General features: G+C 41.6%; 1 protein-coding gene across 1 annotated transcript; it reads right to left on the minus strand.

The window, feature by feature from the left end:
* Positions 1-1,090: 1,090 nt before the first annotated feature.
* desi2 (desumoylating isopeptidase 2) lies at positions 1,091-25,183 on the minus strand. The gene is made up of 5 exons (XM_049600133.1): positions 24,541-25,183; positions 13,460-13,532; positions 13,209-13,302; positions 10,182-10,323; positions 1,091-6,231 (listed from the first exon to the last, which is right to left on the minus strand). The coding sequence occupies exons 1-5, from the start codon at positions 24,586-24,588 to the stop codon at positions 5,962-5,964; spliced, it is 627 nt and encodes a 208-aa protein (XP_049456090.1). The 5' UTR covers positions 24,589-25,183; the 3' UTR covers positions 1,091-5,961.
* Between the last annotated feature and the right edge of the window lie 2,747 nt (positions 25,184-27,930).

Raw genomic sequence — 27,930 nt, forward strand, 5'->3', positions numbered from 1 at the left:
CAAAGAGGGGGTACGTTTCTGGCAGACTGAAAGGATGTCTACCTCACTATAACTTTTGTAGGGAAAGTAGAAACTTCTCCATATCCTCCAAGGTTATTAGCTTTGATATGATGTAAAATGAAATTCATCATACACCAAGCTGAATCCTTTTCCTATAAATCACACATATGCTGGTGTCATGAGAAATGTCACCGTGTGTGTCTTTGCTTTAACATTGCTTATGTTTTGTGTTAAAAAACAAAGTCCTGAAAATATTTTTTTGTACCAGCCATCAGTTGAAATGTGCAAAAATTATCTGCTGTGTCTACTACCTACTATCTGCTACCATCTATAGTATTTCCAAAATAAAACACTTGACGGTAAGGCAGAGGATCTGCATTTTATATACAGAGGAGAAACGTTTTGTAGCAGGTTGAAAATCCCTCAGAATTATTCGCTAGAATCTCAAGTATTTTCAAAATAAAATACTTGATGTTTGGGCAGAGCCTGTGCATTTTAGAGAGGAGATGTGTTTCGAAACTTCTCCATATTAACCAAATTTACTAGTACACAGAAAATAAAATACTTGACAGTAGGTCAGGGCCTGTGTATTAGAGATGAGAGTGAATATGGGACCAAAAATGCAGTCTGACAGAATGCACATGTTAAGTTTTGGACTGATTGAACCAACTAGATACAGTGTGTTGCTTAGAAAGCTTTACAGGTGCTCTGCTTTACCTCTGGATAGTTTTATGCTCAGCTAACCTGGACGTCACCTTTGTATTTAATGAACAAATATAACATTTGTATTGATGTTCTCGTGTAACTCTCTGCAAGAATGCAAATAGGCGTATTTCCAACAAAAAGTACACTCTCAAGCGGCATCTAACCAATAAGGATGTCTTGTGTTATTCGGCAGTTAGGGATCTGCTGCTGAAGCATCTGCCAACACCCCAACATATTTCCTGTGCAGGTGCAACTAAACTGCATGTGACAGGAAAAAACAACAATAAACAAAATATACAAAACAGGATTCATTAATCACCCAAATGCATTTTTCTGGGTTGAAATAAAGAGCAGCAGCACCAACAAGAAGAGCAGGAGACACAGATTGTATGCTTTTCTTTAATAACTTTACAACAGGGTACAAATCGGGTCCACTCCTCTGAAGGCTTTGTGAGAGTTCACTGTAAAACAGCTGAAGTCAGTTCTTTGAAGAGGGGTATGAATGACTAAGGTTTCCCAATCTACTTTCACAGCTCACACAAAGTGGTGCAAATGTCCCATAAAATAATCATCTGACAGGAAACTCACTATTATAATGATAGAACAACCACAATTACTTAACAAATGAAGGTTTAATTAAAAAAAAAAAAGGAGAGACATTCATTATGAAAGCAGGACACACGTGATGAAAATTCAATGGCTGTTTAAAAAAAGAGTGAAGTTATCTTTGGCCTCAGTAGTGGTGCTATGTGGAACTTTGAATGTCAAGATACCAACATAAAGCAATTATTTTTTTCCCCTGGTGGATGACTAGTGTTTGAATACATATTGTTTGTCAATAGACAGAAATAACCTTGAAAGTTATGAACGTTAAGGGAAACCTCAGTGTCTGTGTTGGAGAAGCACAGACAGGTAACAGTACAGATAACAGCCAGCAGAGGGCGCCGACAAGAGCGGTAAGTGTGTGTGTGTGTGTGTCAGTGCATTAAAAATCAACTTCAACATTTAAATGAATTCATAATACACCAAGCTGAATCACTCCAAATCACAAATATGCTGGTGTCATGAGAAATGTCACCGTGTGTGTGTGTGTGTGTGTGTGTCTTTGCTTTAACACTGCTTCTGTTTTGTGCTAAAAAAAAAAAGTCCTGAAAATATATATATATTTTTTTTTTACCAGCAACTGAAATGTTACTGAAAACATCCGAAATTAAAGGACAAAAAGTTGTTCATAGAAATCGTATCTCTTGCAGATGAGGCAACATTTTGAAAAAGAAAAACCTTGGAGACGCTGCTACATTTGTTCTATTATGCCGTGTGTGTGTGTGTGTGTGTGTGTGTTTCATGTCGGGAAATTTGGCCCAGTTGGCAGCTTGTTGATAACCATTAATAATATAAGTGTTCACACACACACGCGCGCGCGCACTCACACACATTCATGCACAGACAGGAAAACAAAAGAGCAGCCCAGGCTCACATCCAAACAGGTTGTAAACAAAAGCTCTTTTTTGTTGTTGTTGTTATCAAAGAGAAGAGTATAAAACTGCACTGCCACAGTGCGTACTTGAAAAGCTCTCTGGAGTGACTACTGCATTAGAAAAAAGCAACAACAAACGCAAACATAAAACGTGGGATAAAAAGTTAAAAGGGTTATATTACAAAGCCTTTTGGAGTCCTGAGTTTATCCAACATAAACAAAACAGACAAAAAGGCCAGAGTCCATATATCATAGAAATATATTAAAAACAAAGATTTTCCGGACAACATTTGACAGTTTTCCAGCTTGGAGTCCTCGGACTTCCAGCAATTCAGTTAAAATCGACTGAGTATGTTTCAACACATCCATTGCTCTTGTTTAGGACAATACACATGATGCAGCATTCGTGTTGTTGTTGTTGTTGTTGACAGCATATAAAGAAATGAGGTGCTCATCATTTGGGAAAAGCAGCATCTTCTTCTTATAGTACGTGATGATTTCAGTGAGTTATTCACACATCAAATGAAAGTATAAACACTTGAAATAAAACCAAGGAAATGTGCATCGTCCCGAACTGGACACAGATGTGAGGACAGTGACTGTCAGGAGGCTGATGGCAGGTCAGTTGGAGAGGGTTTCACTTCCTGTTTAAGACACACTCTTCCTCAAACTCCCTTCCTCCGTGCCACCCGCCTGTCGTCTTCAGACATTTACGCAGATTACAAACCGCTGTGGGCTGACATCATGTCTGTAATGTAAACTTGAACCTTGAATTACCTCTGGTAAAGACATTTTGCTCACAGAGGTGAACACACTGGGAGCAGTCCAGCACGACCACAGTCCTCTGCTGTTGGCCACTGCAACACTTGTGGGTTAAGTACCTTGCTTAAAGGCACCTTGGCAGTTGCTACTGAGAAATAATTCACTCTCCAGGAATTTCTAGTAACAAAAATCTCTACGTCACTGCCCGAACCTCAGTCTAAAATTATTTTACGAGAAAAAACATTATATTACTGTTGCTTTTTATAATCGTTACATTAAAGGCTGATATAATTTATGGGTTCAGTTTTCTCTAATCACATGTGGTTATCCCGTGAGGGGCAGGTAGGATTTTGGGAGCTGCTACAGGTACCTGACAACTGCTGATACAGATTTGACATCAAAAAGGAACAAAGAGAGAAACTAGGGGAGCAGAAGTTACCTCGAACTGAACCCATCGGAGGTGTGTTTGGGGGTTTCACCCACACTGGTTCTGGATCAGCGTGTCTGTGTCGATGTGGTGTTTGAGGAAAGTGACACTGATTGTAGTTCTGCTGTGAGAGAAACATTACAAAAGGCTGAGGTCCTGACGCACACACAGCACGTTGAGGCAAAGTGTATCGATTCCCAGCTCCACCTGCTGCTTTCACAATTTCACCAGCCAAATATTTCGGGATGTGTTAACGACAGACGGCTGCAGTGTGAAAACATTTACCAGCCACAGGTCAAATTACACCAGCGCTTGGTTAGCGGTAATTTAAAACTATAATAACTAAATGTTCCAGTGTAGAACTGTTTGAATTTGCATCTGTTTCTCCTCACATGGCGTCAGACTGCAGTGTTGAGAACACAGACTGTATATGAAGATGCACAAAGTGTCGCCACTTCCTCCCACTGTACTAAAATGGAGTATCATAAGACCGGTTGCACAAAACACCTTAAGTTTTCTTCTTAGGATTGACACATTTTCTCCTTAGCTGAGGGACTTCCACAGCTGCACAGAATCCCTTAAAAGGTCTCCTTAGTTAAGGAAAAACATTAAATCCTTTTACAGCAGAAAAAGTTTTGATGGAGATTGTTTGCTTGGTCTCTTGTGCTTGTGATGCCTGTTATCATCTCACAAAGTTGGCTTATAGTTAGTGAAATAATGGCAGACAAAAAGAAGACAAGAAAACCATGTTGGTCAGAGGAGGAAAAGATTAAACTTCTGGAGGTATACAATCATCGAAAGCACAAACTACCAAGTAAATTTGACCCCAAACACTAGAAAACAGAAAACACCTATAGGAAGATACAACGAAAATCAATTCAGTCAAATTTAAAGTGTGAAATCAAAAGCGTATCCACTGGGTTCTCCTGGCCACTTACAACACTCTTATCAGGGTGTGTGTGTTTTTTTCCTTCATCAACATAAACTCGGTCAGTTAAAACAGAGTCAGAGCTCACTGACTTTTTTTAAACCTTGATTTGGTTGCTAAGGTCTTTTATGCAAAGGTCTACCAATTCCTTAAGTATAAGTCCAAGAAAAGGAAAAAATACTGAAGTGAATACTTTAAGGAAACCTTACGGGTGTTTTGTGCAACTGATTTTATTTTGAGGAAACCTTAACTAGGACTTAAAGGAAAATCTTAACTAAGGATGTTTTGTGCAACTGGCCCCTGGCCCTCAGATCTGCACTGGACTCTGAAGCCAATCTGAAAATGTGACCAAACTATGCAACAACAAAGATGCCATTGGGGCCCCATAGACTTACATTGGGAAAGAGACGTCTGTAAATCAATGGACACATTTTTTTGATTGTCACAGCCCCCACAAAATGACTCGTTTAACTAGCGGGATTTGATCCATTCAGTCCGATTAACATTTTGAAAGTCACGTGATTGAATCATTTTATCTGCGTCCAAATTAGCGGAGGGCTAGCATGTAATTTAGCCACTTGATGGGCCCAACGATACAGAAGATGCAGGTAATTTTACACCCAGGAAGTAGAACTATATTGGCTTCATGCGCCACTGAGCAACTTTCATGGGCATAAACAAGTCCCCGCCTCCATTGCTGTATCCAGTTCCCTTTATACATCTATTAAAAATACCTGACAAGAGCGCTGCCATCTTGTGCCTTTGGAGCCAAATTCTGCACAGTAGCAACAGGAAGTGAAGCCACGATTTCAAGTTCACAAATCTGACTGCAAGCACATCGATTAACACATACAGCTGTCAACTGTGACGTCACACCCCTTTTTCCTTGCATCGAATTACTAATAAAAACCCAACTAATCAGAAAAATGAACAGGAGTTATAAGAACTATTCCTGTAATGACAGAAGCCATCTTGAAAAACTTATTTATACCCATATCTCATCAACTAACATGGAAGGGGCGGGGTTTATGACCTAAACTGTAGCTGTCACGCCATCCTTCTTCACATACAGTCTTTGGTTGAGACCAATACAGTCGAAGCTCAGATTATATGAACGTTAATATGAAAAGATGTATTCACACTACAGTGGAAAAATAAAGGTCTGGTGATGCGTTTGTGTTTTTGTTGTCCTTATAAACTGACTCAAACTCACGCTCAATGGTTTCCACTGTGACAAGGTGGAGATTAGCACCATCTACCAACTAACTGCTGGTGAAATCTGGATGTGGCTGGTAAATTTTGAAACATTTTGACCTGTGCTGTTTCCATTCTGCGCTGCAAGTTGGCTGGTAAAATAATGAAAGAGACTTGAGGGGATCAGTCTGGATTTAGTACGGGATGTTGGAATCCATCAGCCGTGTCCAGAGAGATGATCCTGCCTTCGTCAGCACCAAGAGTTCCTCCCACTGCTCTGGATCATTGCAGAGATTTGGCTGCCGTTCTTACCACGGAGCAGGGAGCAGTTCAGAGCCTTGCTCCGGAACAGTCTAATAGGACTTCTGGTCGTCGCTGGACTCATCAGCCGCTGCAGGTATCCGGTTATCTGACAGTCTCTGTAACCACAAGTCGAGCCTCCGAGTCTCCCAGCAGACCTTGCAGCTCCTACCGGCGGGGCTGGTGGTGGCGTGAATGACGAGGCAAGGAGGAAGGGCTGGAGGAGGAGGAGGGCGACATGGATGCCAGGGAGGCTGTGGCAGCAGCGTCCTCGGCCTCCTCCAGCTCTCCTGCTCCGTGGAGCTCCTGGCTGACGCTGGACTGTAAGGCCGCCGGGGTCAGCCACTCTTTGGGCAGACAGCTCTGGAGGAATGGCACGCAGGAGCTGAAGTAGGCCAAGCGGTTGACCCAGCGAGGGATCTCCCTGCCACACAGGATCTGAGGAGAGGAGACAGTAGTTGTTTTTTAGCAGCAATCACAACCTTCCACTGTTTCATATTATCCTCATCAAGGCTGATTCATGTAGCTCTTTTATCCAAAGTGCTTTTCAAGGTGTCTCTCATTCACACACACACACACACACACACACACACACACACACAGTTTATTTGATATGTGTGCCCCAGATATAAAACAGAAATAGGGACTTTCACACATGTTTTATTGTTGTGTGAAGCGAGACCTGTATTTAGGATTTATCAGAGACAAGACAGAGAACTTTTCCAGACTTCTTCTGCTCGGACAGTGATCGGTGTTGCTCTTAGAAACAAGACATAAAGTAGGATTCAGTCAAACGGCCTAAATTGCTGAAAACAAATCTTTTGCTATGACATGGACAAATAATATCTTCCATCTGACTAAAAGAGTCAATTTAGTATTAAGGGTTATTTTAACTAATATATGACTACAATTGGTGCAACAGCAGACAGATGCCGAGCACCTGACGCTGGGTATGAATTTTAGATGCAGTATTTCTGTAAGATTTTAGATTTTAGATAAATAATTTGGTCATTTTAAAAAAAAAATTATACACAATATTTGTTTTATATTTTTGTATTTATATGTTCCCACATATTTTTATCAATGATTTTTTAATAATTTCTTCTTTTTTTTTTAATCACATTTCCATTACTTCATTTAAGTAGTTTAAAATACGTTGAGCAAGGCACCGCACCCCGAACTGCTCGGGGCACCTGACCAGGGCAGCCCCCTCACTCAGACATCTCTCCATTTAATGCATGATAGGTCCTGTTTGTGCATGTGTGTATTTCAGGCCTGTGTGTTAATGACAACAGTGTGAAAAAACTGAATTTCCCATCTGGGATTAATAATGTATATAAAATAAAAAAATAAATAAAATAAAATAATAGGCCAGCGGTCTCATTTATAAAATATTGCGAAGGATCTATCCTAAAAATGTACATACGGACAAAAGCCAAAAATAGCGTGCACCAAAAATATTTGACAATTTCTACAGTCAGGCTTCCACCTCACCATCTGCATCGCCATTTTCCTGTCTCCAAAATGTTCATAAGCATGGGTCAAAGTTGAAGTCTGTTTATACATCACAACTTTTACGTTGGAAGTGGCGTACGCCTTTTTAGGCCTTGTTTTGTGTGTACCCAGTGTTAATAAATGAGCCCCAGATCGGCACATATAGGTACTTCAAAAAACATCAAAGCTGCGCCCCTTTTTTGGGGGATAGCAGACCAAAGATCCTATAGAGAGATACAATTTGACGTGTGTTTTGATTATATTTTGACAAGTTTGTATGCGTTCATTTCTAGTTAAACAAACTTTTGTTTTATACATGTCCGCGATACCTTAATAAATAAAGGTTGATCACAGTCATGCCCCTTCAGTCCTCGCCTCTGTGAATACTGTTTTTCTGCAGTGCAGTTTTGCAACAGAAAAGGTGACAACTGGAGTCAACAGACACAAAAACCACAAACACTACGCCCAGCTTAACAACAGTAACATCAGTGGTAAAAGTGATGCATTGTGGGGGGAATCTGTGTCTAACAACAGCTGATTCTTCTGTTAACAAGGTTACAGCTTTGAATGTTGAATAAAAAAATCGAAATGAATGTTAAAATAAACATTATTTGTACCCAGACTTTCTTTTTTCTTTGCTCTCTAAACCAAGACGCTTTCATGATCCACACATTCTCCTCTCCTTCCTGGTTTGTTACTGTTTTCTAGGTCAGACGGCATCTGAGGGGGTAAACAGAGTGTTTCCGTGTATAGCTGAGCTCGCTGTGGAATAAATTTGAAACAATGAACACAGAACTGAAAAAATCATCCTGCTTTTCTCTTGTGATATGTGACCCAAGTGAAAGACGTCTGAAACTTCCAGGAAACTCCACTACATTTCCTGACTTTCTTTGTCTTATGAAAACAGATTAAAGGCCCAGGATAATCCAGAAACTCAGTGACCCGTGGGAAGGAAAACCTTTCGAGTCTCTGGTGGATTTCTTTCTCACACCTCCTCCTTTTAACAGACTAGCGCGCAGGCACAGGCAGCAAAACTGTCAATGTGAGGGCTAATTATCCTCACTTAGCTCTATCAGTGCTATTACAGCATTATGGGGCGACTGGCTTCCAAGAAACTCCGTGTTTCCCAGTCAATGGGCTTCATTTGTGCTCTTATCAAAACATCTGGAGGAGCTGCTGATGGGTTACTGTTTCAGATACGTGGGGAGACAGGGACGGTGGGGTGGCTTTAACCGCGACAATGTCTTATAAAGCCAACAGATGAGAATGTATACTTTGTTTAAACTGCGGCAACTTCCTCAGAGATGAGGGTGTAGTGACAGGAGGAAACCCAGGCACTGTATCACAGAAAATCACTCTGTCTTGCCCTGGCTACACAGATGATGTCCCAGATGAGCTCAGTCTCAACTATGAGCAGGAAGCCTACATCTGCAAGAGACAAACAGCTAATCCAGGACAAAAAAACACCTGTTACAGTGTTTGGCTGACAAAAAAAGGTGTAGCTGCAGACTTCACACAGCAGTCACATGTTTTCAGAGATATCTGAGCATTCGAATCAACAGCATGAGCTGTTCATGACACTTGATTCCTGATAAAAGTAACTGACTACCAGGCAATAGGAGAGAAAGAGAGGAGGACGTAAAAGGAAAGACAACAGCAAAATAAGACCCAAAGTTCTTCAGTCTTTTTCATTCATTTTCATCTGCTTATCCGAAGCTGGGTCGCGGGGGCAGCAGGCTGAGCACAGTACTCCAGATGTCCCTCTCCCCAGCAACATTTTCCTCCTGGAAAGGCGTACCCAGACCACATGAGATATATAGTCCCTCCAGCATTTTCCGGGTCTACACAGGGGCCTTCTACCAGTTGGACGTGCCTGAAAAACCTCTAACAGGAGGCGCCCAGGAGGCATCCTGATCAGACGCCCGAACCACTTCAACTGGCCCCTCTTGATGTGACGGATCTGCAGCTGTACTCTGAGCTCCCTCTTGATGTCTGAGCTCCTTGGCCTATCTCTAAGGCTGAGCCCAGCCACCCTGTGGAGGAAATGAGTTCCCCTCCTCCCTTAAACCTGCATTAATTGATTTTTTTTGGCCACTTGGGAGCATTGCAACAGGCTGTAAACACATTTATATTTGATCACTCTATAAAGTTGATCTGGCAAGCAGGGGCTCGTTTACACATCCGACAGACATAGACAAACATTCTTTGGAGATGAGCTTCTGGCTACAAACCCTGACTACGTTCACCAGTTAGTCCCAACACAACAACAGCAGACACAAAGAGCTGGTGATCAACCCACCAACCCGTGACTAGTGGACAACAAGCGCTCCATCTCTCAGATGAACAGCGTTGTGTACAGATAATCTACTTACATAATGAGACAGAGACAAAGTGTTAACAGAGTACACTGTGTTGATTTGCTTTTCAAGAACACGACTGACATAAGGTCACGCATGTCAGATGTTCTCTCTGGAGAATTAATTGTTATGCTTGGTCTTTCAAAGCTGCAACAACCAACCATCCGTATGTGTGTGTGTGTGTGTGTGTGTGTGTGTGTGTGTGTGTGTGTGTGTGTGTGTGTGTGTGTATGTGTGTTCGCCAGCTGGCTCTGCATGTCTGGGCCTGTATCAGTGTGTCTTAATCCCCATCTCAGTGCTAGATGCTAACTGTAAGACTCCCTGCTCATTAGTCACACCAGGGTAAGCCGATTGAAAGTACACACACACACACACACACACACACACACACACACAGACAGCAGGAAAGATAAAATCAGGAGATAGTTATTCACCTCATGCCAGGTAAACACAGTCTAACAGTCAAAATAGTGCAGTGGTGTGAAGTGTGTGTCCAAACTGGCTGCAAACAGGACATTTGTGTGTGTGTGCACCTACCTCTGACAGTGCTGAGGAGAAGTGGTTGCAGTTCTTGTGCATGAGGTGGTAGGCGTTTCCTTTGTACTCCTTCCCCATCTCCTCCACGATCCGCTCCACATCCTCCTCTGTGAAGTCTGTGCTGCCCAGGACTATGGCTTCTCTGCAGGGACGAGCGGGGACACAGAGCGGAGGCAGGTCTCAGATATTATTACTTACAGACCAAACATCAAGAACGACTTCCAGGTATTTTATTCAAACGTCTTTAGCACCATTATCGTGCCTAGTGTAAGAATGGCTGGTACAAAAAAAAAAGTTGAAGTTATTTAAGAGACTTTTTGGCATCCACCATTTTTTTCTGTATTTAACAAAATCAACAGGCCTCATCAGGTCCGTCATGTGAGTCATTTACAAATATTTTGCTCTTTTCCACACTGCAGTCACATGTCTTAATGCCTTAATCTGAATGAATGAGGAGTCTAGACAGTGTTTTGATCTTATTTTAGTATGTTAGCATGCTAGCATTTGCTATTAAGCACTGAATACAGTGTATAGCTGAGGCTGAAGATAATGTCATTAGTTTTGCAGTCCGGGTATCATCAATGCTATAAGGGTTCATCCTCTAGGGACTATGAATGTCTGCACCAAATATCATGGCGAGCCATTAAATTGATGTTAAAATGAATAAACAAACATGGCCGTCCATAGAGCCAAGCTGCTAGCATGGCTAAAAAAGTCAAATTAAGTTGGACTGAGATTTACCAAATCTATTCAATAAAGCGTTAGAACTTTTCACCTTGACTCACCTGATCTGTTTGTGAACAGTATCGCCAGCGAAAGCTAAACCCAGCCCCAGTTTTGTCAGCTTAGCATTTCGCCTGACTTTGTGTCCATTTTTTTGTGCACCATGTCTGTGACTTTTGGTAGCCTCCTTTAAGATGCATGCCATTTACAATCTGGCAACTGGTTGCTAGTGTTTATAAAGTCCTGACCTCACCTGTGCACTGTGCCCAGGAACGTCCCAAGCACAGCAAATTAGGAAGAAAATAATAAAATACTGGCAAAGAGCAGAGTCTGTGCAGATAAATACACCGCCACACACTTCTATTGGGTCATGAAGTGATGACTAAGGAATTTATTTTGTATGAGTCTTTGTTTTTAAGGAAAATCCTGCTTACTATACCTTTGATATTTAAAGGACAACATATCTTAATGAAATATTTTGCACTGCGAGAGCGCTTGATTCGCTCTGCATTTGGCACAAAGACACCACAGTGGGTGATATGCAGGCATTTGTCCCGGATGATCCATACTTATGGTCTAGTGGCCTGCATGGAGACAGCAAGTGTGTCTGCGCGCGCGTGTGTGTGTGTCTGTGTGTGTGTGTGTGCGCCAGAGTCTGTCTAAAGCCACAGGGCAGATCAACTAGAGCAGAAGTAATACACAGCAGCGCAGGGTAGCTGCACACACACAAACACAGACCCTGGGCTGATTCTGCGAATCCAAAAAACGTATTGAACTGACTGGATGCTCTCTCGTCTCATCCGCCACGACATTCTGGATTTCAGCTGCGGTAAAAATCAGACAAAACGTCCCAAACAAAGCGATGATGTGAGAGAAATATCGCACATTTACAAGCCCTTTAAAAACTGCAGTTAAACATATATTCATCGCAACACCTTTGCTTTTCTGAAACCACTCGGTGGCTTATATTTAGTTGGGTCTCCCGGACATAAAGACCATGCAACTCGTTATTTTCCACCTCATTTACTTATATGCAAGATTAATAAATACTGCTAATATACTACAGTCTAAATGACCATGGAGTTGAATCAAAACCCCAACATTAATTGAATATTATAAGCTTTAAAATCATGGTTTATTGCAGGGATGCTGTATCGGATTGCATAACATGCATAAATGTATGTAAAAACTCATAACCTTAACTTTTATGCAGCAACTTCACTCATATTTTCACCCTTTTTCCATTTCAGAGTTACAGTATGTAGTGTTGCATGAAGACTGAGGTGAAATTCCACTTTTTCCTCTCACTCGTTCCCTGTTCAAGACAAGTCAGCTGCCACGAACCATGAGGAAAAAGTGTGAAATCAGAAAATGTCTGTCACATGTTGTCCTCTCCATCCTTGTATTTTTTATCTCTCCGTCCTACAGAAGCAGTAATAACCAGTAGCCCTCATTACAGGCACATACCAGGCTGCTGACTGACTGACTGGTTGACTGAATTCTCAGAATAGAGCTGGAATCTCAACAAATTAATGATTCGCTAACAGAGAGACTGTCGGACAATCATTAATTGACTGACTGGTCCTGTTCAGTTCAGAGGGTAACTCATGATCCAAACAGTCATAAGAGTTTATGGTGCTTGGCATCAAAGTGTTTCTATGTTTAATTGTGCAGCTGAGGTGACTTACATACGGGCTGCCTGCACAGTCAACTCATGACTCTGTGACCAGTTGGCTGACCAGATTACTTATCACTATACATGCACCAGGTTACGCAGAGAAACTCAGGCAATCAGAGAGCGCGATTATATGCTCCACTGTCACTTTTGGAATCATGAGTTTCTTATTTTAACTGTAGTGACAGAAGATGCTGCTTCCTGCAATTTTTTTAATGTGTGTGGGAAAGAAAAAGAGGACAGACAGAGCACGGCTCTTCCTCGCGGCGCCAAACAGTCTGAATTTCACAAACAGTTACAAGTTTTAGTGGTGGAAATATTTAGACTTCTACAGGCTTCTTTGTTTGTTTCAGTTTTGGTCCGACTTTGGAATTACTTTAAAGACAAAGATGCATTTCTAAGTGTAAGTAATTCTCCTTTCATCCCACTGTTCTGCCGCCATGTGATGCTTTTCCTGTCTGAAGTGTCACTGACCACAACTAACACACAGACTCACCATAAAACAGACTGACTGGCTCCATATCTGACTAGTTCTCTGGTATGTTGCGAGATGTCGGACCAGTTGCTGAGATTGCACATTTGTAACCCTGTGATTCTGTGCATATAAACACCAAATATCTCATACTTACTTGAACTTAAAGGTCTCGCCGAGTTCGGTTGCATCACCTGGTGTAATCTCAAAGATCCCTGAGAATGGGTACGGGTGTCCGCCATAGGCAAACTCTAAACACACACACAACATGAAAACATCAGTACAAACCATTCTCATGCCAACTAATGATTGCAAATAATCTTTAGCCAGAGTGTAACAAAAGCATCCCTTCTGAAACACTATCCACAGGAAGTAACCCTAACCCTGATACATGTGGTGTAATCTTACCTCTTCCATAGATCTCAATCCCTGAGTGAAAGACTCCAATGCCCAGAGTGCTGGTAAACTCATTGATCCAGTACTGGAGACACATAGAGGGACAGAAACAGACACTGAATAAAATGCTTCAACACTGCCTGGGTGGACACAGTTTTAACATGCTGCATTTAAATACACATACTATCCTCCTGGAACCCTGCATCCTCATATGAGGACATTACATTTCGGATTTGCTGCACCCTAATAACATTACCATGTTATATTTGTTTGGACAACACGTTAGACAGCTGTTTTGTCTGTGAACCTTGTGAGTTGTAATGGAGCCTAATTGTGTGCTGTTACCTTTGTTAAATGTTGCTGTTGTCCCTGGCTTCGTATGACAAGAGGAAAAGATCACTAGCCGCTAAGCTAATTTATACAATGTAAAATGCCATAGACTAGTGCTAATAATGTTAGCAGGTTGTATTTGTGGGGAAAATGTGTCCAGATTAGGGCTGCCACTAACAATTATTTTCATTGTCGACTAATCTGTCGATTATTTCTTCGATTAGTCGACTAATCATTTCATTGAAAAATGTGTTAAAATGTTGAAAAATGTCATTCTGTCTCTCCCAAACCCCAAAATTATGTCATCTAATGTCTTGTTTCATACTCACACCAAAGGGTTTTAGTTTACTGTCACGGCAGAGTGTGTAAAGCTGCCAATATATGAACGTAAGAAGCTGCAGTAAGAGTATTTTGAGGTACTTTTATAGTACTTTTCCATGAAAAATGACTCAAACCGATTAGTCGACCACTAAAATAGTCACCGATTATTTTAATAGTCGATTAGTCATCGATTAGTCGACTAATCGTGGCAGCCCTAGTCCAGATAAAGACAAGTGTTTGTCTGTGAATGCTGCGAGTTATAGTGAAGCTGATTTGTGTACTTGTGTTTGAAATTGTCGTTAATAAGCCATGTTTAAAGTGTGTTTAATGTGTGTTTTAACTCAACTAAACTTTACAGCACTTCACAGACTCCTTCACCGCCAACTAGTGTTTAGGAGTTGTCACTGCAGAGTGACACAGACACACAGTATAAATGACTACGGCGTACAGTCTGTGCACAACTATAAATCCTGCTTTATACTTAATTCTGCTTAAGTTACACATGTTGTCCTCGCTCATGGACACTTTTATGCTCAGTCTACAGCCGATCCAGACAGAAAAGAGGACAAGGTACAAAACCTGATCAGATTTTATGGTTGAAACTTATTTAATTGTGCTGAACATTTGCAGTTTACATACAAAATTTGACCATTTTTAGCAATAGTAACAGGCTAAGATGCTATAAATTAAAAAGTACTCATTTAAGGACAATGGAACTTTATTATTGTATTACTGCAGCATTTTATAAAGGCCAGGAAAGGTGTGACAACTGTTCCCACAGACAAAAAGGAAATTCCTAGCTTGGAGTGTGGAGCACTGTCTTGCACAGCCATGTTCAGGCACTGAAATGAACAGTTTTGAACACTTTTAGACTTGAACAGTGACCCCTGACCCACAGAGTCACAAAATGGTTGGTTTTTCATACAATGGTTATGATGTAAACGAGAGAAGAGCAGCAAATCCTCACATTTGAGAAGCTTTAACCAGCAAATAAAATTGTTGACGATCCATTTAATCAATTTTCTGTCCATCGGCTAAAGCAGACCACCACATAAATGCTACCAATTTTTCTATTAACATATGAATTCATCTAAAATGTATGATATAACATCTGCTTGTAAACAACTTCATCACTGCAGTTACACTCCAGACGGCAGCTCAAGAGACAATGAGCTCAGTGAGTCTCTGATGTTATCACAATCCCTTATACACACAGACAATAAAAGACAAGCCCACATACAAACACAAGAAAGAGCAAACAAATCAATATTTGCAGCTGCAGTGATGTCTGACATTACCATCCATCTTTTCAGTCGTGTGTCTAACGTCCTGCGGCTACACGCTGACTGGCTGGGCTGTTGCTAGGCAGAGTTCGTTTGTGTGAAAAATATCTGTCATTATTGTAGAAGATGGAGCTGGGGAATGTGGTAAGGAGCTTGATTTGATATCCCAAGTTGCTGAATAATAATTCAATAAATCTATAATAAATAAGCTCCCATTTCTATTACTGGTACCGACATCATTCACATAAACACTACTCCATACGAAAAGTGTTTGTGTAAGCTGCCTTTCTACAGATAGAAAGACACATGTCAGATGTTTTACAAACTTAACAAAGACTTGGCATGAAAATATTGCAGATAATCCACTCTTGTTAATCGATATTGAAAATAATCAACAGTTATGGCCCTACCTTTTTGCCTGTCATTCACTTAAAAGATTAATTATTTCTCAAAATAACTGGCAATTTGCTTCTGGTTGATCAGCTAATTAAATAAACACAATTTTCCTGACACAGGAGCAACATCAGGTGGAGTGGTATCATGTGCTGTGCAGAGGCAGGTCATTTACAAAACGTATTCAGTGGCCCGATAATCACAGCAATCTATTAAAAATCTATTCCTGCACTTCCTATGTTGTGTTATGCAAATTCAGACTGTAGCTGCGCACAATCAGCGGTGGCAGAGCTGGCAGTCATCTGCATTGCAAATCCTTCCCTCTGTGCATTGTCTGTAACCATTAAAAACAAAGTGTGATCATGAAAGGTAATGAGGACACTGCATCGCCCTCTGGCTGTTTGCGTTACGCTTCAGACAGAGCGGGTGTGATGGTGATGAGTGAGTGATGGAAAGAGAGGTGTTTTTCTCCTTTTACTGTGTAAGTTTGAGGCACTGTGGCTTGTGAGCTCTTAGCTACTTGTTGCACATAATTTAAGGTAGTAATAAACTGGTAGGTATTTGAGTTTATGTTGTGACAGTAAGTAAGAGGTGTCACCTTTCTGACTTGAGCAGAAACATGAGATGCAAACTGTGAAGGGTAACAGAAGCAGGTTGAGCAGTAAGGTGAGTTCAATGAACGGCTGAACTTTGACCCCTATGATGGATTATCTATCTCAATCAAGTTTTGAGTCTCTGCACGTTTATTTTCATACTGCATATTAGTGCTGTGGCGGTTAGCTGGTAAACTGATAAGCTATTTTGATAATTAATTAATCATTTCAGTCAGTTTTCAAGCAAAAATATTAAACATTCGGTGACTCCAGCTTCTAAAGTGTGAGAATTTGCTCACAGTCTTTGGGCTTTATGGACAAAAGAAGCAATCTGGAGACATTTGTGACGAGCATTTTTCACAATTGTTTGACATTTTATAGACAAAATGATTCGGCCCTACAGTATATGGAAGAATAACAGGATAGGGAAGGCAATCATAAAACTACGAAACAATGGAAATCTCTTGATGGTAGTATAAAGCAAGCTACTGGCAGCTGGCTTAAAGCGGGTGGTGTGTTTGCTTCAGTGTGTCACATTAAATCCACGGTAAATCCAAAGCATCAGACTTTAAGATCGCATGAAAAGAAACCCTTGAACTTCCTGGAGACCAGTGCCTCGTCAGCAGTGACCTCGTGCTGCACCAATGGGTGTAACTGAGACTCTCCTGTCTTTCTACCCTTCTATGAACTCAAACTGCCTTTCTCTACATTTTAACAGCTCACTGGTTTACTGGTAAGACTGACCCAAAGCAGGTGCTCAGCTCTCTTCCCCGTCCTGATCCTCTCCAGTGATCAAAGGGGAACAAAGATGAATGTGCACTTCATCTCTTGGAAAACTGCATTTCTATTCCTACTAATTTACTTAACACATACTCTGACACAAGTTTAATCGGGGTAAATACTAATTAAGATTTGGATATTCATCCCTCGTTTTTTTTTATGTCTTTTTGACGAATAACTGCAGTAAATTCAGCATGAGACTTCTGAGCTAAGATGGCTTTCTTGCACAACATCTCAGCCGAGTCTCTCACACTGCAGAGTATGTCTGTTTCCTGACCTACATAAGGTTGAAATGTTGCACAAAAAAAGCTACTGCACGAGTCAGCGGATGGCTTTACCTTAAGACAGAGGAAATCTCCTTTCAGATGCACTTAATTGGACTTCATGAATCATCTATTCCCCCCCCAGTTTAGTCTGATGCTGATCCAAAATCAGCTACCACAAAACAGCATTATTAAAATCCTGCTTGAATCAGTTTGTGGTTATTTCTCTGAGCCCAGTAACAACACCCATCTGTGTCTACAACAGCTGGTTCACAAACACTGAGCAGAAACCTCGACTGCTGGCTTTAAACTGTCTGTGCAGAGGTTAAGACGCTGTATCAGCTTTGCCTCGCTGCTTCAAGTCTCTATCCAGGGCTCTTACTAAGAACCGAGAGCTTTAAATGGATCCTGTTCAGAGAAGTGATGTTTCAAGGAATCTATGACAGCATTCAAGTTGCAAAAGAAACCCACAAAGCCACAACTGATTTCATACAAAAGGAACAACATAAAAACAAGCTAATTCTGCTGTCGCGCTAACTTTAAATCCCTCTGAGCGGAGTGTCAAAGATGCCCAAACACATCATACCAAAATCAGCCACTGGATGAGTCTGTGTATGTGTGTGTGTGTGTGTGTGTGTGTGTGTGTGTGTGTGTGTGAAATATTCTAAGTGAGCTAATCTGCTAGTTTAGTACGCTACTCCCCCACCTCGGTGGTGCAATAAGACTATTATCTGAGCCCTCATTACTTCAAAGCTCGTTAAAACCTGCCTCCGCCACAGCACAGACAGCGGGCTGAGTGTGTGTATGAGCACAATGTGTGTGTTTGTGAATGAATTAAAGGCGGAGAAGGGGAGGAAGGGAAAGACAGATGGAAGAACAAAGAGAAAGCAGAGTGCTGCTGCGTTTATACTTAATCATCCCACTCCAAGATGTAATTTTCTCTGTGAAGGATTATAATCTCTGACAGCGTCAAACAGAATAATTAGAAAGAAGATATGAAATGTGTTTAGTTTCAGCACGTGCATCACTGCTCTGTAACTCAGTAGTAGACACATGCTGACTGAAACCAAACTGAAAACACAAACTGAGAGGAGGAAACAGCTACCAGCCACAAGCCATGTGCTAGCACATACTGCTGTGCTGCAAATAGTAGTCTTGATGGTGCTTGAATAAATATAGAAGAAGAATTAAATGAAGTTCATGAAGTTAACATGTCGTGAGAGCTATAAACTGTGAAAGAATGTAAAAAAGTTGCTGAGCTGATGAAAGCAGTAAAGTGCGTGGGGTTATATCGGGCAGCCAATGTTCCAGACGCAAATTTATTTTTGGCAAAGACAGTGCAAGGTGATACAGCCCCCTTACAGTCTTAAAATTTTGTTGCCACTCAAAGTAATGCATGGCTTTTTAAACTTTTTAAACTTAGATTTTGGATCAATTTCACAACTATGTTTTGCTTGTAACTGCAACCAAAGGAGAAAATATACCCCTCAGATATTGCTAACTTATTGAGCAATGGCTGCTGAGGCTAATGTCCTTTGACCAAACAGAAAAAGCTGCAGCATTTATAACTGATGGCTGTTAAATTCACTATTAGATAAAACAAGGAAGACTGAAAAAGCTGGAAGTGTGTGATGTCCGCATTTAAGCTTAAAAAACTGACAGATCAATATTTGGTTATCAGCATAGTTGCATTATTTACTGTATCTGCCAAGTGACCAATTCTTCTAACACAGTGTGTATAATATTTTCACATGGCGATACTTAATACACACTCAGTGGCCACTTTATTAGGTATACAATAGCAACACGTGAGTGTGTAGAAAAGTGATATTTCAATCTGTTCTGTCCGCAGTCTCTCATCCACCGCTGCTAACATTGTGTTTTAATCAAGCACAGAGTGCTTTCAAGCTGATAGCAAATTGTTACTAACAAGCTGAAACAACAAATGTTTATGTTTAATGGTTTAGCTCAGTTTGTCTCGTATCTTAAAATGTACCAACGGTAATGTGACCTGCAGACAGTGAGTCCCCTCAGCAGCAGAGAGGACAGGAGGACTGATACCTGACGTCTGTGTTCTTTATTCTTTCTAAACTTCACTCAGAATTGTCATGTCAGGAATATGATTTATTTTAGTGACATTTTAGAATTGTTTCCAGTGCGAGATTGTGACTTTGCTGTATTGATATTACTGTTGCTGCTCTAGAAACAATATTTAGATATAAAATATTCAGTTTTATTCCTGTTCTGAATTTATTCTCTTTTCTTTTTTTGATGAATAATTCCTTGTAAAGTATTAGTTCTCTGAGAATCTCTTTCACACACTAGCAAAAATTGATACTGTAACTGAAATATCCCCAATCGAATCGATATCAAATCGCATCGGGACCTCACCAGTGGTGACACCCAGCCTGAGTATACATTTACAATTCTACACAACAGCTCTGCCATACATTATACCTTTACAAAGTCTATAATGTTCAGATTTTGGTGACATTGGTGGAAATGCGTAAATTCAGTCGCTGATATGTTGGTATTGGGCTGCATTAGATTGTACAGGTGTACCTAATAAAGTGGCCACTGAGTGTATATAGTTATATAGCAAAATCTATCGAAATTCAATAAAGAAAGTGTTTTTCATGTAAACAAAACCCCCAGATTGTCATGGCTATTATTGGTTAACTGAGCGAATTAAATATCTGACACTGACGCAAAAATCCTATAAATCCAACGCTGCTAAAAAGGCAGCGAAATATTGATTTGCAACACTGCCCACAATGAGCTAATACAATCAGAGATTTTGACAGGATAGGAACGTCACCATGGTGTACTGTATACTGTCTTATTACCTTGACTTGTGTGTTTCTGTATTGTGCGTTGATACTACACCTGCAGAGGATGCTGTGGCGTCCCACAAACAGCACTGCTACACTGTTAACCCACTAACTTACTTCTCTTGTCTTGACACATGTTACCCTGTAAACTAGACGGCACAAAAGAATAACTGAGATCAAGACTGATGCATGTTACTAATTGATCCAGAGCAGCCTCCACAGCCAAAACAGAATGACACAACCTGCTCTGCTGAGGATCTGGCTACGTGACACCGTTAAATCCAATACCCTAACACACAGATACAGTAGGCTGTGGTGGTGGCTGGCAGGCAGACAGGTGGTGTGTAGATAATGCTGTCTCATTAGAGCAGCATACTAAAGCACTCAGTGCTGGCCAGGAAATCCACTTAACAGAGATGGGAGCAGGACGGTGGGGAGGACCTGACAGAGTGGGAATTGTGGAAGAAGAAATGGTGGTGGTGGTGGTGGTGGGTGGTCTGTACTCAAGTCTGCACGGATATTCCTGAAAGTCACGTGACAGCATTGATCCTCACATGGAAAGGGGAATTTGTCTTTTCAGCATTATTTGAGTAAACGCTCCGTATCTTGCTTACACCACAGAGGAGCCACATTCACATGTTGCCCAAAGTGACAGATGCTCTCACTGTGCCACCACGCTGTCTCTGTGTCCCCAAACCAGGCTGCACTTCAGTTGGCACTTGCTGCCACTGTTTATTACATAGTGTGGACATCTGAGATGGCGTTGGGGATCCTGCAGTGTGTGTCACTACTGTCTTGACCTCTGCTATTATCTGATCTCTACACTTTCATGACCTCATCTTAAACAGCCAGTCACCTAACCAGTCACTCAACTGGTCATAAGCCAGTAATGAAGGCCCTGTTAAGACCATCTGATGACCATGATTACTCCTGAGGTGTAGTGGTAACGCAGTCTAGCATCATCCAGATGCAATAACTTTGTAGCATGCACTACGTAGCATTGTGCTAACTCGAGCTTATTAATTGATTAGTTGATTGACAGATAATTTAATGGCAACTATTTTTGTTATCAAGTAATCGTTTTTGTACTTTTCTAATGCAAAAAGCCAAACATTTCCTGGTTTCATGCCTCTTAAATGTGAGAATTCAATGCTTTTTTTGTTATAAATGATAATAAAAGTGAATAGATTTGGATTTTTGGACTTTTGGTCGCATTAAACACACCACTTGAGGACATTACCCGTGGTTTTGGGAAATTACACAGGGCACTGTCTGGCATTTTATTGACAAAACAATTAATCAATGATAAAAATTATCATTAGCTGCAGCCTGAGCTAATTCTACTTGTTAGTAGAGTGGGACAATTACTCAAATAATTAATTTACAACAAGTTATTCAGCAACATTATAGATAACCATATGTGCTTTAAGTGCGAAGCTAAAGCCAGGAGATGATTAGCTTAGCTTAGTTTAAAATAAAAACATGAAAAAGGAGGAAAGAGCTAGCGTGGCTCTCTCTAAAATTAAAGAATAGGCACTTGTAAAGCTTGGTAAATGACACATTTTTTGGCCTTTTTATACTTTCATAGTCACTTTTTAGACAGAGAAAGGGGAGGGGACACAGAGGGGATGACATGCAGCAAGGGGCCGTGGTTTAGAATCTAACCTGGGCCACTGCTAAAGACTAAGTCCCTAGTAAACAGGGCACACACTCTACCAGGTGAGCTACCGGGGCACGTCCAAACTGCTCCCTTTAACCCTAGTCAATCAAGAGTCAGAGGTGACCAATCGGTGAGTCAAATTGTTCGTCAGCCACAACATGACTCAACTAGCCAGTAAGCAAATCATCCAGCACTCACTAAATTGATCTATAGATCAAAATTAAAAAACATTTGGGCACCGTCATCCCCTGCTCTTGTGTCTTCTGTGAGTCAGTTAGCCAACCAGCAGGCAGCAAGTCTATCGGTCACTTTTCCTCCAGTACTCAGGTCAGAAAAGCCGAATCAATAGAGGAGGAAGTGTTTAAAGTAGAGGAATGAGTGAATGGATCGCAGCCATCGCCTCACTGTTTTCAGTGAGTGCTAGAACGCCACACCAATCTTGTTCGCACAGTAGCAACACAAACACCAAAAATATGAATGGATCTACATGAACAAGCACAAACCACAAAATTCCTTTAATACGTCTCCCACACACTCACTTACACACTAAAGATTCTAGCTTCAATACAGCATCAATAAATCAATGACTAGAAAGCACAAGAGCGCCCGTAACTGTAAATTCAAGTTACGCATGTGTGTGTTAGATACTGTATGTGTGAGCAGCTTTTGTGAGCCTTTGCGTGTGAAAGTGTGCCAAGGCCCCTGCAGCCGCTCACATGGATGGAAGTGAGACAGAGATAAAAGCTCTTCAGTCTTTACAGAGAAGAAACTAATGTGGACTGCAAGTCAAGTGGAAAACATGAGGAAGTGAAAGACAGGGGGGGAGGAGAGACAAAAGAGAGGGGAGGGAGGAAAGACACAGAGTCAAGGATGACAGAGTGATACGAGGAAGGAAAGATATGAAGTAAAGTAGAGCGTGAATGAATGGATGAGTAAGACAGGATGGAACAAACGCAGTAATTATGTGAATAAATATAAGTAGGAACAGTTAAACCCAGCCCTAATTAAACACAGTGCGTTATGCTACTATACATAATGCACACTGTGCTACTTTTTTCTACAAGGAACCATCTTTGTACAGCTTCTCAAAGGACTGTTAAATGACTCTGTAGCCCTCGGTGTAATCCATTTAAAAAGAGCCTTCAACCTCCTGACCTCAGGCCCGTGATGATGTATTGACCATCGGCTGAACTGGAACAAAACAGCAATAAATCGGATTAAAAATAGACGTAAAACAGGAGCAGCAGAAGAAGAATCCTGTCTAGAGAGAGAGAATCTTCACACTGAGTCAGGAGCATTAATATTTATCTGATATTTACAAGGCATGAGGGTTGGAAAGGAGACAAAATGTGGATGTATAATGACGTTAAGGACAAATTGTGGTTTTCCAGCAAAGCATCCACGCACATTATCCTAAAAAAAAAACGCTGCCTCTGCCTGTTTTATAACCCCTAAAAAGACAATTCCCATTGTAAGTGTAATCTGTCCGCCACAGGGAATCCATATCAATCAATGATTCATCAACACATCAGTCAATCTCCAGCACCCCTCCCCACTGACTCACTCCGGCACAGTGACAACACAATGACTCTAATTCATCCTCGGCAACAAAGAAATGTAGACATGCAATCTAGGTGGATTTATACAGCACTTTTGCAGAGACAGCGTCACATGAAAGTGCCTCACAACAAAATACAAAACAACAGAATTGAACTGCCATTACTTTTACATCTAGCAGTTTGGTTTTGAGTCCTTGTGTCTTCTTGTTTTCATCCTGAGTGAACTGGAATCCTTGAGTGGCAATACTATCATAACATGAACATAATAGGTAACACTTAAAGATTTTGAGTCACTGTTTTGTTTTGACACCAGCAGCTTAAAAGTCCAATGGGAACTATTTTTGCGCCACTCCTGATGTGGAAACCAAATGTTGTGTGTTACATGTGTGTATTTTTGAGTCTGCTATGGGTTTCAAGTTGTTTTTTAAACAGTTTGAGCTGCTTTACCTGGCTTAAGATGTCTTCTGACACTGCATCAGGGTTGGAAATTAACACCAGCCACCAACCAAAATATTCTACTAACAAAAATGCTGGTAAAATATGCAAGTGGCTGCCATTTTGCTTTAATAACCAGCCAAAAAACAACCGTAACCCACTGAGTGGATGGCAGATATTTGAAACCAACCAGCCACAGCTGCAGGGAGACCAAAAAGTTCATTTCCAACCTTGCTCTATGGAGTGTGTCGCACTGAACACACATTTAAACAAACACCATTTGAATAGCAAAAAGCATTTCCAAAAGCACCTCATTTTGCAGTTGATTCTGCAGTTTCCCATGTGTATGTAGCTGGAAAACTGAGGATTACAGGTGAGCCAAAAGGTGAATTTACATCAAAATTATAATAGTTTGGTGCTGTAAATGTATGCCGAATTGGAGAGTGGTGGGTAATCATTTAAAAAACATCTTCAGGCTGTGACTTTTATTTTTGCATATTTGCTGATACGTAACGCAACATTAAAACTGACTTTTTTATAGTGCAGTTTGGCGTCCTGGTATTGTTGACATGGAAAGATCAATACCTTTGAAAAGTAGTAAAGAAGTGATAAAGCATCCATCTTCCTGGCTCTGTAGGCACTCACCATATCGTAGACGTTCAGGATGATCGGCTCGTTTGCCATCACTGGCATCAGGCTCTTCTCCCGCTACGTCCCTTCTTCTCTGCGGGTCTTCCTCCCCCGCACACCCCCCTACCCGACTCCTTCCTCCGGAGCGAGCTCCAAACTCTCGTCCTCCAAAAATAGACCTCACTCCTCCCCTTATCCCTGACACTTTCTCGACAGATGATCAGCTCCGTAATTCAATTTCACAACCCGGTGTAAAAACGTAAGAGTTCCGAGGTTATTTTTACCGTCCAACATCTGAATGGCTTTGTCCAAATCTCTCCCCAACGTCACGGAGCAGCAGCGGCGGCAGCGGCAGCAGCGGACAGATGAGCCACTCGTCTTGTCAAAACGATCTGACTTGCTAAACCCGCTCAGCTACCCGCTCAGCTATCGGAGTGAAAAAGCGGACTTTACAGAGGAGATAATATCGTCCAGGCGGCGTGTTGGCACCGGAAAATCGCAAATTCATTTTCCCAAACGAATTATTCAGCAAAGTGTCACAACGCTGAGGTATCAAAACAGGATTTCCTCCGTGAGAATGACTCGCTGCTCCCTTATTAGCTAGCTAACGGTAGCGCTCGAGCTGGCAGGATGCGACTGTTGGGAGAAAACTGGACGGTGAGAGTGGGCGAGCGGAGCGGAGCGATGAAGCCACGCTCGGTTAATCAACCTTGACGCTCCGAGCATTATGGGTAATGTAGTTATAAGATAAAATATATCAAAACAAACAGCTTTCTGTACCGGAAACTGAATCAAAACGGATAAATTACACTATTTAACCAAAAGTATGTGGACAGACGTTAGTGTACATTTAGTCTGGGGCTGTTTATAAAAATATATTTATATATTTTTTTTTATCTATTTTTATCCTAGAAAGATATGTTGATATTTTATATAGCCTATACACTGAACAAAAATATAAACGCAACACTTTTGTTTTTGCTCCCATTTTTCATGAGCTGAATTCAAAGATCTAAAACATTTTCTATACACACAAAAGACCATTTCTAAATCTGTGTTAGTGAGCACTTCAACTTTGCCGAGATAATCCATCCCACCTCACAGGTGTGGCATATCAAGATGCTGATTAGACAGCACGATTACTGCACAGGTGTGCCTTACTGTGCGTTCACACCAAACGTGATGGACGCGATGAACACCACAAGTTTCCATTCAAAATCAATGTAAATGACGCGATGACATGCGATGTCGCTTCGGGCGACGCGTTTCAGGCGATAAGAGCGACGCGATGAAGCGATGACGCATCCATCGCCTCATCGCCAAAATTTGAACTTTTCAAGCGACATCGCGTGACGCTGTGCTGTGACATCCAATCAGCGTTCATTTTCATAAAGAAATTATAAGCAACTAACCGGAGACAGATGGACAGGCGCTCCGCAGCTGGGATGGAGCGCCTGTAGTTGGTGTCCAGGCGGGAGATCCTCGCACCGATACGGGCCAACAGGTCCTCAAACTGGGCCAGTGTCAGCCTGAAGTACCGCTGGAAACGACTCTCATCCAGACACAGCTCTTGCAGGAGGTGGTGATATTCACCCAGCTGTGTGCGTTTCTGGAGGATATTGTGAACCCAGTCACGGTGCCGTTTGGGTCTCCGATCCAAATCAGATGTCCACAACAGATAAAGAGCAGCTACGGTAGTTAACTCAGCCATGGTTGATGAGAAAATAGCGGGAGGTGAAGAAAATTGCGGGAGGAGGGTTGCGTCATCGCGATTGAAGCGATGATCAAAAAGGTGACATTTGTGAGCAAGCGATGCGATACTCGCGTTACGGGCGATGACATCGCGTCCATCGCGTTTGGTGTGAACGCACAGTTAGGCTGGCCACAATAAAAGGCCACTCTAAAATGTTCAGTTTTATCACACAGCACAATGCCACAGATGTCGCAAGTTTTGAGGGAGCATGCAATTGGCATGCTGACTGCAGGAATGTCCACCAGAGCTGTTGCCTGTGAATTGAATGTTCATTTCTCTACCATAAGCTGTCTCCAAAGGCGTTTCAGACAATTTGGCAGTACATCCAACCAGCCTCACAACCACAGACCACGTGTAACCACACCAGCCCAGGACCTCCACATCCAGCATGTTCACCTCCAAGATCGTCTGAGACCAGCCACCCGGACAGCTGCTGCAACAATCGGTTTGCATAACCAAAGAATTTCTGCACAAACTGTCAGAAACCGTCTCAGGGAAGCTCATCTGCATGCTCGTCCTCCTCATCGGGGTCTCGACCTGACTGCAGTTCGTCGTCGTAACCGACTTGAGTGGGCAGATGCTCACATTCGATGACGTCTGGCACGTTGGAGAGATGTTCTCTTCACAGATGAATCCCTGTTTTCACTGTTCAGGGCAGATGGCAGACAGCATGTGAGGCGTCGTGTGGGTGAGCGGTTTGCTGATGTCAGTGTTGTGGATCGAGTGGCCCATGGTGGCGGTGGGGTTATGGTATGGGCAGGCGTATGTTATGGACAACGAACACAGGTGCATTTTATTGATGGCATTTTGAATACACAGAGATACCGTGACGAGATCCTGAGGCCCATTGTTGTGCCATTCATTCACGACCATCACCTCATGTTGCAGCATGATAATGCACGGCCCCATGTTGCAAGGATCTGTACACAATTCCTTGAAGCTGAAAACATCCCAGTTCTTGCATGGCCAGCAAACTCACCGGACATGTCACCCATTGAGCACGTTTGGGATGCTCTGGATCGGCGTATATGACAGCGTGTTCCAGTTCCTGCCAATATCCAGCAACTTCGCACAGCCATTGAAGAGGAGTGGACCAACATTCCACAGGCCACAATCAACAACCTGATCAACTCGATGCGAAGGAGATGTGTTGCACTGCGTGAGGCAAATGGTGGTCACACCAGATACTGACCCCCCCAGACCCTCCCAATAAAGCAAAACTGCACATTTCAGAGTGGCCTTTTATTGTGGCCAGCCTAAGGCACACCTGTGCAATATTCATGCTGTCTAATCAGCATCTTCATATGCCACACCTGTGAGGTGGGATGGATTATCTCGGCAAAGGAGAAGTGCTCACTAACACAGATTTAGACAGATTTGTGAACAATATTTGTGAGAAATGGTCTTTTGTGTGTATAGAAAATGTTTTAGATCTTTGAGTTCAGCTCATGAAAAATGGGAGCAAAAACAAAAGTGTTGCATTTATATTTTTGTTCAGTGTATATACATATACTGTATATATATATATATATATATATATATATATTATATTTTTTTTATTTTTTAAACTTTATTTTTTTATCCAAGCATACATTGTCACTCTCCATCTTATCTTATCTTATCGGTTTGGACCAGGAAAATATGAGTATAAG

Source organism: Epinephelus fuscoguttatus, linkage group LG16 (assembly GCF_011397635.1).
Source record: "Epinephelus fuscoguttatus linkage group LG16, E.fuscoguttatus.final_Chr_v1".
Classification (NCBI taxonomy): domain Eukaryota; kingdom Metazoa; phylum Chordata; class Actinopteri; order Perciformes; family Serranidae; genus Epinephelus; species Epinephelus fuscoguttatus.

Coding starts and splice junctions, on each gene's coding strand:
- desi2 (XM_049600133.1), bottom strand. CDS start 24,588: ATGCCAGTGATGGCAAACGAGCCGATCATCCTGAACGTCTACGATATG. Junction 13,303..13,459: donor GATTGAGATCTATGGAAGAG/GTAAGATTACAC, acceptor GTGTGTGTTTAG/AGTTTGCCTATGGCGGACAC. Junction 10,324..13,208: donor GGCGAGACCTTTAAGTTCAA/GTAAGTATGAGA, acceptor TCGTCCCTGCAG/AGAAGCCATAGTCCTGGGCA.